Source organism: Amphiura filiformis, chromosome 14 (genome assembly GCF_039555335.1).
Source record: "Amphiura filiformis chromosome 14, Afil_fr2py, whole genome shotgun sequence".
NCBI classification, from domain to species: Eukaryota; Metazoa; Echinodermata; class Ophiuroidea; order Amphilepidida; family Amphiuridae; genus Amphiura; species Amphiura filiformis.
Genome location: NC_092641.1, coordinates 2,667,819 through 2,683,116, shown reverse-complemented (window position 1 = coordinate 2,683,116; position 15,298 = coordinate 2,667,819). Strand labels below are relative to the sequence as shown.

The following is a 15,298-nucleotide window of genomic DNA, read 5'->3' as shown; positions in this document are numbered from 1 at the left end:
GCCTCCACGAATATACAGTGAGGACATCCTACTTAATCTGAACAAAAGGTGTGATCAACAACATTGTTATAATATTGAACCATCTGTCTGGACAACGTTGAGCAACCTCGGTATTGCCAGAAAAACAAGACGAGGTTGCCGTGGACGAAAAGGGAAAGGACGCAAAATCGAAGTTCATATCACGCCCAAGACATTTGATTTGAAACCACGCCTTCAAGGGCGGCGCTATCTTGTTAAATTACCTGCAGCCCCAGTCGGAGCTGGACAGAAACCAAAAAGACAAAATCATTGCCTAAAGCCTGCCTCGGATCATGGAATGCGCGTTCAATTAAAAAGAAAACGGCGTCTATTGCTGACTTTATAATTGATCAGAAACTTGATGTTCTAGCCATTACTGAATCATGGCTAGATGGAAACGATCGTGACGAAGTTCCTCTTGCAGATATTATCAACACTCTGCCCCATTTCGCCATTCACCATGCTCCTCGTGTAAACCGCAGAGGCGGCGGCGTCTGTTTGATCGTTCATAGGGGATTCAATGTTAGACTCAATGACATTCGTATCTTCCAGTCATTCGAATATCTCGATGTACTGTTGTCAAACGGATCCTCATCAATCAGGTTGGTCATCATCTACCGCCCACCACCATCAACAGAAAACAAACTTACAGTGAAAATGTTCATGACAGAGTTTTCCCAGCTTTTGGAAACTTTGACCATTGCCCCGGGCCATCTTTTGATCACCGGTGATATGAACTTCCATCTTGATGATTCCTGTGATCGCGATGCGACTGCTTTTATGGATCTCTTAGATTCATGTGGACTCTGTCAACATATCCATGGACCAACGCATAAGGACGGTCACACATTGGATGTTATTATCTCGCGCTCATCTGATGAGCTTATCTCTGGTGTGGCAGTTTTGAATGGTCTTCCATCGGACCATAAACCACTGAAATGTCTTATGGATGTGCAAAGACCAGCTCCTGTAAAAGTGGAAGTTTGCTCACGGAACCTACGCAGTATTGATCTGGAACAGTTTAAAACTGACATTACATCATCGACCCTTGGTTCATCTGAAAGCAAATTTGATCATGTCGATGGCGATCCTTCCATTCTAGTGGACCGATATGAACATGTGCTCTCCAGTTTGCTTGATTCTCATGCGCCTATGAGAACTCGGACAATAGTGCACAGACCTAATGCCCCCTGGTATGATGACAAGCTACGATCATATAAGCGTGAAAAGCGAAAATGTGAGCGTAAATGGTTAAAATCTGGTTTGGAAGTGGATCACCAGCTGTATGTCCAACACTGCCAAGAGTATCGCAAAAAGCTTGAAGGAGCAAAATGTGAATACCACCGTGCACAAATCAGTCAATGTGATGACCGCCAACTGTTCAAGATTGTCAACAAATTGAGCAAGTCCTCCTCGTCAAGTGTGCTTCCTGACCACTCGTGTTGCAAAGATCTCGCGAATGGCTTTGGAGAATTCTTCAAGAAGAAAGTGAAAAGACTGTTAGATACGCTTGACAACATTAATCCACCTGGACTATCTGTTGATATAACTGATACGTGTGAGAGTGAGTTCACTGCATTTCATGAGGTATCAGATGAGGATGTTTGCCAGATTGTGTTGAAATCATCTACAAAGTCTTGTCCATTGGATCCAATTCCAACTAGTCTTTTGAAGAAATGTTTGGATCCACTGCTGCCACAGATAACCAACATCGTCAATGCATCTCTCATGTCTGGTGTATTTCCTCAGTCACTGAAGTCTGCGCAAGTGACCCCACTTTTAAAAAAGCGAACTCTGACCGAAATGAGCTGAAGAATTACCGCCAATTTCAAACTTGAAGTTCTTATCAAAGACAATTGAGCGCGTTTCTGCAGCACAACTATCAGACTATCTTGTTGCAAATGATCTCTACGCCCTAATCAATCTGCCTACCGAAAATTCCATTCCACAGAGACTGCACTCACCAGAATTCACAATGACATTCTCAACGCGCGCAGACCAACATCTTGAAGCTGTCTTAGTACTTCTAGACTTTTCGCAGCGTTCGATCGCTCTCCCACCCAGCTTTACTTCAACGTCTGCGTGAACGCTACGGCATAACAGGAACGGCACTGAAATGGTATGAGTCATATCTTCAAAACAGATCTCAGTCGGTTGTCATCAACGGAGAATTATCGGACAGTCTCGACCTTAATGACGGGGTCCCTCAAGGCTCGGTCAATGGTCCCCTTTTGTCTACTCTGTTCTCAGCCCCCATCGGTGATGTTATCAACGCCCATAACATCAACTTCATGACATATGCTGATGATACGCAGCTGTACATGCTTCTTCACCCAAGTGAACGCAATTTCGCCATCCCGAGACTAGAACTCTGTCTTCGCGACATCAAAGCATGGTCAATCAGAAACAGGCTTGTCTTGAATGACTCAAAAACTGAGGTTGTTCACATAAGTTCAAAATTTGTGAATACTCCATCCTTTCCCAAAATCACCATTGATACATCTGAAATTGAGGTATCGCGGGTCGCAAGGAATCTCGGCGTCATCTTCGATTCATCTATGGACATGAAAGACCATGTTAAGAGTGTTGTCCGTGCAGCCTCTTTTGCAATCTACCGTATTGGAAAGCTGCGTCGCTATCTTGACAAGTCATCTGTGGAGAGGTTGGTACATGCATTTGTATCCTCGCGTTTAGACTCATGTAATGCTGTTTTGTACGGACTTCAAGACAATGAAATCGCGAAGTTACAGAGAGTGCAGAACACCATGGCGCGCCTCGTTACCAAGTGCAGAAAGGATGAGCACATGAAGCCTGTTCTTAGAGTCCTCCATTGGCTTCCCGTGCAACAGCGGATTGTGTACAAGATCGCATTGCTTACCTATAAGGCACTGCACGGGTTGGCTCCTAGATATATTAGCGATCTTATTGAGGAGTATAAGCCACAGCGGACTCTACGATCGGCTTCACAAGCTCTCCTTTGTACACGAGCACCAAAGAACTGTAAAACCAAGTTCTACGGCGAAAGATCATTTGCCGCAGCTGCACCAAAGGTGTGGAATAACTTGCCTTTCAAGCTTCGTTCAATTTCAAACATAAACTCTTTCAAAAAGGACTCAAAACTCATCTATTCAATGCATCTTGTTAGACAATATGATCGTCATCTCATTTCAGTTGTGCAATTTCATTTTCTGCAAGGTCTTGAATTATATTGTTTTTAGAAGTGTGAAATAAGGTGGCATGTGGTTTGTGCAAATACTGCCTTTTTAAAAGCGTTTTTAATCTTATTCATTTTGCTACTTTTTAAACATATGTCTCCAGAGTTTAGACTAAATTTATACCGGTAGTTTGCTGGTCAAGCTTACGGTATTTTATTGATTGTGTAACTTGTACATTATTTTATGTTTTAGTATATATATTAAGGTGTGTTTAATGAGCTTTATCATGATTATTTTTCATGTATACTATTTTGTTCAACATGTAGGCCCTAGTTGATTTTGTATTAGTGTATGTAGTTTTAAGATTCTGTGCAGCGCCTTGAGGCTGTTTTTACATCGTAGGGCGCTTTATAAATCCCATGTATTATTATTATTATTATTATTAAAGAGTGCCACTGATTTCATTTTGAGAAATACCTGATGAATATAGGACTATACTTATTTATAGGACAAGACTGTGTTTGAAAGTTACCATACAAGTACAAAATATCATTGCATAAAAAATGACAAAATATGAAAACACAAATACACAATCAAAGTTCATTCTAAAGAACTTTGTCCTGACAGATGAGCATGCTATCCTAGTACAGTAAGCATTCAGCAGGTTGGGGTTTTATTTGCAAATGGAGCATACATGTACTCTCCAATTAAATTGAGAGTTACAAACTTTTGAAATCAAGTGATTAGTCCTCATACCATTAATTGGTTTGCACTATGTCATCATGATTTGAATGTCATAGTACTTTAATTCATTACATCACTTGCTTGCGCACTGACTGCACCTTCTTCCCATCATCAAAAGGACCTGTAATTTAAATCTTTTATAGTCACAGAAGGCAATAGTGTAGCAAGGGTTTTGGGGGCAAAGTAATTTTCAAGTGGGGAAATATTTGACAAAAAAAAGGTTAAAAGGAAAAGAAAATCCTCTACATTCCCATACAGACCTTGAATTTAAATACTTGGGGGCACCCATTTTCAAGGCCACTTGGAAAAGAAAAGAAGGGCACCAAGACCAAAAAGTGATGAAGAATGTGTTGAAGTTGACAAAGATCTGGGGGCACCAAGACCAAACTGAAAAAGGGCAGGCAAGTGGGGAAATATTTGACAAAAAAAGGTTAAAAGGAAAAGAAAATCCTAAAAATCAGGGAGCAGCATTCCACAGGGGAGATAAGAAGAGGGGAAAAGAGGTTCCACAGGGGCTGTTGTTTACCTCCCCCCTTGTCCTCTACATTCCCATACAGGCCTTGAATTTAAATACTTGGGGGCACCCATTTTCAAGGCCACTTGGAAAAGAAAAGAAGGGCACCAAGACCAACAAGTGATGAAGAATGTGTTGAAGTTGACAAAGATCTGGGGGCACCAAGACCAAACTGAAAAAGGGCAGGCAATGGCCTTGGTGGCCTCCCTGAAATTTGAGCCCTGTTCCCATGGCTATGCCACTGAGGAGGGGTGGGTGGAATGATGCTGGGAGAGCTCATTCATGATGTTTATGTATGTCTAATGGATGCGATATCACATGGCCAGGAACAGCATGTCGAAACCCGGTAAAATTCTGCCTCCCAGAGCTCAGTGATTCATGTCAGTCAGTGGGTGAATGTGGCATCCATCATGTAGTGAGTGGGGTAGATTTGGGGGGCTAAATATTGGATGAAATGTATCCAAAACTGGTGAAAGAGTATATTTTTTAACTACATAATACATGTAAGCCTAGGATGTAAAAATCCTTTCCCAAACAGGTTAGTGTCAAAATTGTAGGAAATCCCACATCTATTGTATAACATTACACAGCCATGAAGGGCAGCTCAGGACTGTAAAAGTTGCAATTTCCAGTGATTTATTTTTCAATAAAAAAACAAAACAAAAAAAAACCCCAAAAAAACAACTAAAAAAAGCAATTTCAAACATTGTTTCATATTTTTAATTTTGTTAATTTCAAGTTTACTACTCTCTAAATGTAAGAGAGTGAAAATTTCACTCGGAACTTGGAGTGATTTCATTCTCACTCTATTCGAGCGGTTAGTCGTTCTTTTAGAGTGAAAAAAAGCTTCTACTCGGTCAATGTAGATTCACTCCTTACAGAGTGATCCAAAATTACCGCTCAATTTCAGAGTGAAATTACAATCACTCTTTTGGAGTGAATCCACAGTTCGTACAGCCAATCAGAAAGCTGGATTTTCACGCTGAGAGCCACAAAAAAATTGTGATTATTCATTCGGCGAATAGTCGTTGCAGCAATGGCGGTGGAGTTGTCAGTAGCAGTTTGGCGAAGAAATAGCCAATATTTTCGTTGGTAAGTATACGTTGAACTATTTTATTTATATGTTGAATCATTGCAGATTGTAATCGACAACTAAAAATCTGATGTTACTGTCTCAAAGGTGATAATTGTACCCATGAAGCTTCTTCATTTCTTGAACACATTGATTCACATTGTCGGTCCGGCATTACGGTAGCACACTCATGCACTGCTATGCATACCTGGTACATGTATTGCTTCATAAACCTGTAAATGATTGAGTGTACTTGTGTAATAATTGTAATGTTTGTTTTACTGCGTCAGCCTTTTTATTGTTAGTATGTACCCGATCACATCTCCGAGTCCGATGCGCTAGTCATGCTATACATACCAGTAGCCACAGGATCACATGCAGCAAGGCCAGGCCATACCTAGCTAGGCTTAGGCTATAGGGTCAGGCCAAAGCATAGGTCTGTTATCTCTGACCAGTCTCTAATTTATCATGTTTATATACTGCAGCACATTATATCTGCATGTGTGATGCCAAAGTCAGAGGACTATAGGCCTCTAGCTAGGCTTAGGCTATAGGGTCAGGCCAAAGCATAGGCCTGTTATCTCTGACCAGTCTCTAATTTATCATGTTTATATATTGCAGCACATTATATCTGCATGTGTGATGCCAAAAGTCAGAGGACTATAGGCCTCTAGCTAGGCTTAGGCTATAGGGTCAGGCCAAAGCATAGGCCTGTTATCTCTGACCAGTCTCTAATTTATCATGTTTATATACTGCAGCACGTCTATCTGCATGTGTGATGCTAGGCCCATAGTCCCACGTCACTAAGCTTTTAATCATGCCAAAATTACCATTTTAATCTTAATTAACATGTAATAACACTTATTGTGTTGTAATTCCTTTGCTCACAAAAATACATGAATGAATGAACATTTTGTGCCTATTTCTGTGATTATTTTTGTCAGTCTCATTCACTTCTTTATTTCAGAGCTATTAACTCAAAAGAGTGGTTTTCCACTCCTCTTTGGAGCTGTATGAGTGACCACTCCTTTTGGAGTGAAATTCACTCTCACTAAAGAGTGATTTTATTCACTCTTTTTTTTTTCTAGTGAATTTCCTCACTCTTTTTGAAGAGTGAATTTCACTCTAAAAGGAGTGGTCACTCATACAGCTCCAAGGAGGAGTGGAAAAACCACTCTTTTTGAGCTGTTTTTCACTCTTTCACATTTAGAGAGTACATTGACTTACACCCTAAATAAAAAAATTCACACATTTTAATTTCACATAAGCTATAAAAGAGCACAAAAAGAGTAAAATTAATGTTGCTCGAAAATGTCCATTTTACAGGATTTAGATCAAACCCCAGAATGTCAATGAACCTGTTGCCACCTTAATCAATTCACCTGGAATATTTAGTATGTACTTACACCTGCCCCAACAAATTACACACAATGTCAGGTTCATGTAACACTCTGCAAGAGAATCAAAAGCTTTCTCATAGTCAGGTTTGATTGAATCTGAAACATGCTAATCTTTGAGGACACAGTTCTATAATCTCAATACCTTTGTACACGCACAAAATGAACTTTGAATGTGTAGAGAACAAAATCTCATACCCATCAACATTAGGTCAATTTTTGAGCTATGACTGTTGTCTGTTGAATTAAGATTCATGAACTATGTCACTGGAGATGAGACCATTACTTGATACCTGCATCAGCCCACTGCCCACCTGAGTATGTGATGGGATTTTCATACCAGAGAACATTGTAAATTCATGTCTAAATTGTTTACCCTAACCCTTTGTCATGTTTTACAACTTTTCGGCTTTTCAATCATCAAGAAAATGTTTTGTTTCCTCAGTGTCACGACCAGAAGGAGTCCCAGCTATACCATGATGCAGTACTCTTCAATTCAAAATGCTCATTTTTCAGTTTTCACTCAAAGACATAACTTTATTTTTTTTCTACAAAATTATATTAGATGGGCAGTTCAATTGACAGTTTCATCCTCAATATATAAACACACAACAAGTATAATTAATCAATGTAAATAGCAGGGCCATAACATGTTTGAAAAATGTGGGGCCACCATCTCAAATGTGGGGCAGCCAAAATGCAAACACAGGCCCTATGCGGAAATTTAAATAAACATAAAGAAAACAACAGATTTCTCAAAAAGTGGGGTGGCCATTGCTGCCCGCTTGCTATGGCCCTGGTAAATGGCACTTTAGACCTACTCTTCAAACTTGAATTAGCTGCTTTGTAACTTATTACTCCAATGCATTGTGGGTATGAATTCTGAAAAATCCTACATGCCAAAACTGTAGGTATATTAAAACTAAACCGAGTTTAATGTGGAATACCTTGTGGATTGTAAGTTTAACATTTTGATCTACAATGCGTTCTACTAAATAAATAATACACAAAAGGTTACTTTCTTTAGGTTTATGGATAGTTTTCAATAAAGTCTAACAGTGGATCCTTAATGGATATATAAAATACTTCAATATTATACATTTGAGAAATGAATAACTTCAATTGCTTATGTTTAACCCTTTGGTTTGGTTTGCTTCTGTTTCTGTTTCCCTCTTCAGCCTTCATCATGAGTTAAAATTTAGGAATGGTATCACTGATGAACCAGGGAATTATTTGTCCTTCAAATTCTAGTAAAATAGCTTGTTTTTACATGAACCCATCCTCATAGGTTTTGAATTATGCCATTTTTAAATGATTTATGTCCTAAATTTGATCCACAATTCCATATATTTAGCCTACTTGCATATATCTCGCACCAAATTCTTATCAAAATGAGATGATAACATTTGCTCCTGAGTGACAGCTTAATATGCAAATCTTGACCCAGAAAATCTAAATTATTTTCAGCGAACCTTCATTTTAATTTTTATTGATTAATATCTTAAATTTTGACAAGCAATCTCAATATATTTTTCATGCAACCTTTTACACTCTATCTTGAAAAAATAATAGTGTTCAAACTTGCAAACTTGTCATACATTACAATTTCTGAGGACAAAGGTCTTAAACTCCAATATGTCTGCATGCTCAATGAATGACCTTTGACTGAATTGGAATACAAAATACCATACTCTGCCAAATCAAGTCATATTATGAGCTAACAATATTGAATGGATGTTATTGAGTTCTACCATGTTTGGATTCTTCTGCCATCTCCTTGGATGAGTGCAACACATTTATTTTGTAGTATGTACAACGAAACATACTATAATGTTGGGCAGTAAAGTTCTCGAATTATCACAAGTAAACATGTAGGCCTAATTGATGTAAAAAGTTGGGCTTCAAAATTTAACTTCTAAAGCTCTGTGTTTTAAATTGATGCTAAAATATTATGTGATGGTATCAAGGTTAATGATTGTTTGGCCCATAGTATCAATTGTTTTTGTTATTCATCTAATATTTGTTAACAATTGAGAATACAATTAAAAACAAAACTCCATTAAAACAGGACTTGTCATTTCTAAGGTATTCATATTTTTATACTGCAGACTACAATGAAAATTGAATTATAACTGAACATGAACCTCGCTTTTTTCCCTGGACCAAATCTACTAAAATAATTTTGTGATTGTGTTACATACACAGACTCTTCAAATAGAATATGGCTCATACCATGAATAGCGTGATTTGTAAGCAACTAGCATGGGTATGTAACAGACTGATAAGATACACGTCAGATGACTACAAATTATCACATTGATGATTGAATCTTGTTCTTAAACGTAAAATCTCTTCATGGATAGCTCATCAAGTGAGGTTAAGAAAAAACAGGTTGCATGGTAAAGATACACAATTGCTGCTTGGTGTGTTGGTGATATTGCTATGTGCTTTTGTAAAAAGGACTGGGAGAGTAACATTAGGACCTCCTCTCTCCCCCTCATCCTCCTCTGACCCCCTCTCTCTCTCTCTCCTTCTCTCCATCCCCATCTCCTCTCTCTCATTCTCTCTCTCTCTCTCCCACCTCCTTGCCACCTGTCTGTCCCTCTCTCCCCTCTCTTTCTTTCTCTCACACAATGGGCTATTCCAGTTAAAATCCATGGACATGACCGTAATCTTCCACACAGGGGTTTGAAATTCAAATGGAGTCACCCATTCAGGTAAGGCACCACATCCAATTTGGTCCTATAGAACTATCGGTGCCCAATGACTCTTAATCTCACTCCCTGGAAATTGTATCAAGCATAATAATTAACAGTTGCATAGTGTTATTGTTTTTTTTTCATTGAAATAAAAAAACAAATGCACTGTACAAATGTTCAGGGTATGATAAAAAGTATCATCGGTACCTATTCGGGCACCAATAGCGCTATAGGACCAAAAAGGATGTTGTGCCTAACCCTATTTGAAATTCGTACCTCCTGTGTGGAAGATTAAGGTCATGTCTTTTATATGGGGTGTATAGACTCCAGGGTATAGACTTCACCTGGAATATCTGCCCATCTGTCTTCCACCCCACCCCCAAATGAGTCAGGTGTGAACATCCATTGATCATTACTGAGATTTACAATGAAAGCAAGTTTGGTAAAATGATAATAAGGCAAAGAAATCCCAGTAATGCATTTTCTATCAGGCAGCTATCACATTTTTTTGCAGGTGAGGTATGTCTTTTTTCCTTACAAAGCCGATCCCATCTGAGAGAGTTACTGCGTGGGAATTAGATGTAATTATATCTCCTATTGGAAGTTTATTGAAACGACTACCCAACGACACACCAACATTTATGTGACTTGAATACAACGCTTAGTTCTCAATCAATCTAAAAATAAACGCTGATTTGAATTTATTCTCCAATGTGCGCCTTATTTGGTGTGAAAGTCAAAATTGGGAAAATTTGCATGAAATTTGATTATTGTAAGTAGGATAAATGGTAATTGATCAGATGCACAATTTGTGAGAATGGGATTTATTTCAATGGATAATTTGATTTACTCTGTCAGACTATAATGGGAGGAATTGTACATTGGTATGCATAGAGAGCAACATTTGCAGATAAAATATCAATTTTGGATAATTATACTTCAAATGCAATGACAAGAATATATGTATTTTCAACCTTTTGATGATCAATTTGTGAAAATAAGATTTATTTCAATGGAGTAATTTGATTTACTCTGACAGACTATAATGTGAGAAATCTCTATGCAGTATGCATATAGAAAGAAACATTTTCAGATAAAATATCAATTTTGGATCATTATACTTCAATTGCCACAATTGCAATAAATATGTGGGTTTTTTTATGACATCTCCTAATTGGGTAAGCTTTGCAAAAAATATATTCAATTTTATTTACATTGTTATTGAATTTGTCTCAGAATGATGCTGTAACAATGACATGTAGGCATATATAACATTTATACATTCTCATCATTTCAGATATCAAATGTAATGTTCTTGCTACATTATAATAAACATTTCACACCATTCTCTAGCCATACCAATGCTTTATTGCTCTGAGTGCTAGCCATAGGTTTGAACATAAAAAAGTCCAAGTTTTGAGATATTTTCTCAAAATATCAAGAGCTATCTTAAGAACCACTGAACCAATACTAGGCTTGTTTGTACTCTATACGAGTGGATATTCTTGTTTGTACTCTATACAGTGGATATTCTCATGAGTGGATATTCTCATGTTTGTACTCATTTTAATGCACTTATTATGCCGATTCCAAATATAGTTATGAAAATGTACAATTCGAAACTTTTTGAATTAAAAAAAAAATTGATACTTGTCGTCTGTAGTCGACACCCGCATGGGAAGTGTTAAGATCATCATGTTGGAAATAAAATCAAACCCCTTCAAATAGATGCTGATGATGAAAAATTCATTATCATAGTAACCAAGATGGCTGATTTCCTTGACAACCATATACCCACATTGCTTGATAACACACCCTTGACAAACAATTATATAAAAAAATTCCCTTTAAAAGGGAAAGCCAGCCTCAATGTAGAAGAGGTCTTGTAATTAGTTTTGGTCAATGTGAAAGGCATTTTTAGGATCACGCTTACATCTACATGACAGTCCACCAAACCATCAACGATGAGAACATGCACACTGAAACAGCAGAAAACATTAATTCCTAATCTCATGTCAACTCTTTTAATTCATTACTCCAAATTGTTCTGGTCTGGTTTTTTTGTTTTGTTGTTGTTGTTGTTGTTGTTGTTTTTTTTTTGTCTTTTCAGCTTTTACCCACGATATCTCAATTTCCAATTTAGTAATACCAGAACTTACAAACTCAATATCTTCGCTTAGGAATGTCCGATTTCACTGCTTTCGATATACCACTTCACAAATACACTGCCGGTTTGAGTTAACTTACATGTACATTTTATTTTAAAATAACTTAATTAATTCGCAATGTATAGTTTAAGCCTACTATATTATAATAGATAGTGGCCAGCACATTTATAAAGGACTGGTTACTCACTACAATCTTCACTCTTAAACTGTGTTTTTCTGAATGTGCTGATCATGTTGATTGCTAGTCGGAAACGCCATGAAGCTATGGACATGGCATCTTACATACTCCATTCTATAACAGTCTGCCTATAGTGCCTTGTGTGTTTTCTCTTCAATCATTTTGTTGAATGTAATTTTATGAATCAAATAGTTATGTGTCATTTTATTTATAATAAAGAAGTTATTAAATTAATAAAGTAAGACAATTTATTTATCTATAAGTGCATGTCAAATGGGGTACATTGTTCAATACTATAGGCCTACATGCATAAATTATGCCCATATTATAGCTAGGCCCTAAAAACTTTATTTTGCATCGGATTTTTCCGTTGAAAAGACAAAACTGATGTTTATGATAGCAACCATTTCATCAATAACATTTTGAGTCATTTTTATCCATAAAACAACACAGGATATGATAGATAACTACTTTCACATCAATATGGTCCATATGATCACATATTGTTGAGAATCTGTGATATGATCCGGGGATATGATGAAGATTTTGATTCTATAGATCTGTTATCAACATGATATCACGCTGTTCAGTGGTCAAGGAGTAAGGACCCCGTTCAAGGACACTGATATGACATCATAGGTGATGTCAGATTTTCTTCTGCTGACCATATGATGCTATATATTAACTATTATTGTTACATTTAGGCCTATACCTGACTTTTAAAGTCATAATTAGTTCAAACATAACTTTGGTAATACTCACTCGTTTTCGTTCGTTGAAACGGCAAAACATACTTACTTTTCCTTACAAATCGAATTAAAATATTTAAAAAAAAATTCAACCACAAAAAGTTTTAAACAAAAAGTCATTCCAATACCAATAAAAATAATCTCTTGAGCAAACTGACCCCATCCCAGAAATAGGTACCAGCCCGATGGGCTGGCGAAAAGCTTCAACTTCACCCCAAAATGGCTGCCTATAAGACCTGCTTGTTATCAAGTAGTAGCAATTTTGCAAATCAAGTTGTAACTAAATCTTGATGCTCGTTGAAAACTGATCTATGCAAACCATACCAAGCTGTCCATTGTTGGTTGCTCCATATAGAAGAGAGTGCGCGCACACCGGTGCAGGGTGCATGTCTCTTGTCGTATAGCGTCAGGTAGCGGATTTGGTTACGTGGATAGAGCGTGCCGGATTTCGCCTTCTGCATGTAACTGTGAGAATAGCATTGATATATGCTATGATACTTAAGGTTCTTGAATTCTAAGCTTTCTTTTTAATGTCACTGCAAGGCAGATTGGATGAGGTAAAGAACCTTACATCCATGGCACGGCAATTTGGGGTTTTAGTTCAGTGGTGTGTGATATCATCCACATTTCCGATTGGGGTTGGAGATAGCATTTCAAGGACGCAGAATGTTGTCTCTATCAGAGATGATAACAATCCTCTCAAGTCTATGCAGAGGACAGGGTTTATTTGAAGTCAAGGAGTGACCTGTACAAATGCAGACAAACAGAGAAAGACAGACACATCAAATAAGACAGACATACAAGACAAGACATAGCTGTTACCATGGTTATAAAAAAGGCTTGTGAAGCATCAATAAACGAATTTAAGCATATAATCAATGTGACATTTCTTTAGTTTTAATTGACAATATTTTAATTATAAAATAAAATATCTCATCATCAACTAGACATAAACTGACACCAACTGACACCAAGATGATGAGATATTTTTTAATTAAAATTGTTTTGACATATCAGGCACTCATTTACACCACCACCAGTAATACCCCACCCCAGCAAATCTGTAAAATTCACATTAAATCACCATAGGGGAGAGCGGGGAGTGTTCGCCCTATATTTTTCTGACCAGCCTAGCGATGTCAATTTTAAGGTTAGGGATGACCTGATAAGCCCATGTGAAAGCCCTATGTCTTAGCTATATATGGCCACAATCCCAGAACTATATGCCTTACAATAGCAACAGGATAGAGCAAACAAAAAAATTTTGCAAAGTGGCGAACTTGCCCCATATTGGGGCAGGTTCGCCCATATGGTGGGGTAAGTTCACCCTAATCACAAAAATGGTTTAAACATTGCAAAACAATAACATATTAAATGCAAACATTTAGCAAGAGTATACAGGGCATTCATTCTCTTCTGGGGAGTCACTAAATTTGTTGCAGGGGTCGGGTCAGGGTAAAATGCAGGGGTCCAAAGTGAGCTTAAACGTATCATGTTTACAACTTCAGGAAGATTGTGGATTAGGACATAAAAGGTGGTATGAGTAATACTGATACCACATAACTTTAAAAAAACATGCTTTTCAGTAGTTTTACCTTGTTTAATGGTATAATTATAAATATTTTGCATTATACGCTGATGGGGCAAGTCCGCCCTCCAGTTTGGGGTAAGTCCGCCGGGAAAATATAGGCTAACATGCCCCATCCTCAAAGGGCTTAACGTGCCCCTTGTGCACATTTTTTCTTCAGGGTATGCAAAATACAAATCGAATAAGGAGTTTATAACTGCATTAAATCTTTGACAAATCCCATATGTCATGTATGTTCCCAATACATATTTCCATTAAAACCATCTGTATTTATGTATCAATGAAAAAACAACATTATTAATGCAAGAAAAAATTACGTTTTGGTGTAATTATTTTGTTTTGGCTGCAGTTAGATGAACACGTCGCTATATGTCGCGTAGCTAATATGAGAAGTTTATAATGACCTATGTCACCTAATTTTGCCATCACCAAATTCCCCGATAGCCGTAGTGCTGAGAAACAAGGGGTGGGCGAACCTGCCCCTAGGGCGAACACTCCCCGCTCTCCCCTATTTCAGTCAAATTTAGTTTCTCACATTTCCCTCCCCAGTAAAAATGACAATTTTTATCAGTAATGATTGCACTCTTCACCTACACATCCTTCATCACAAGTTCTGTGCTATCATGACAGTCAAATATGTTAGCAACCATTTCCTTTCTATTTCCTATCCCATCTTCCTCCTGGCATTCTCATCACAATAATTACCAGGCCCAGCCGTTGGTAGAATCATTTCTAAGTGTTTATGAGGAGCTGAGACCAACTAGACATGAACTGACACCAAGATGATGAGATATTTTATAAGCTAGAGGAAGAGGAAGTTGGCCCGTCAAGTTCCAACAAAACAAATTTCTTTAGGTTGGTAACTAGGACTGGCATTTTGATGCCAAGGAATTCATAAATGGATACTCAATATTAAAGCGGCTCACTTTTCGGGGAAGTTCGCAAGACCTCTTTACAAGAGCACCGCAAAATTACCAAATTCTCTTTCAAAGTGTCAATTTTAGACAACAAATACT

The 15,298-nt window shown here is 37.7% G+C and overlaps 1 protein-coding gene across 1 annotated transcript; it reads left to right on the top strand.

Moving 5' to 3' along the window:
- Nucleotides 1-750: 750 nt before the first annotated feature.
- Nucleotides 751-1,830, top strand: LOC140170537 (uncharacterized). The gene has a single exon (XM_072193886.1). The coding sequence runs from the start codon at nucleotides 751-753 to the stop codon at nucleotides 1,828-1,830; it is 1,080 nt and encodes a 359-aa protein (XP_072049987.1).
- Nucleotides 1,831-15,298: the final 13,468 nt, after the last annotated feature.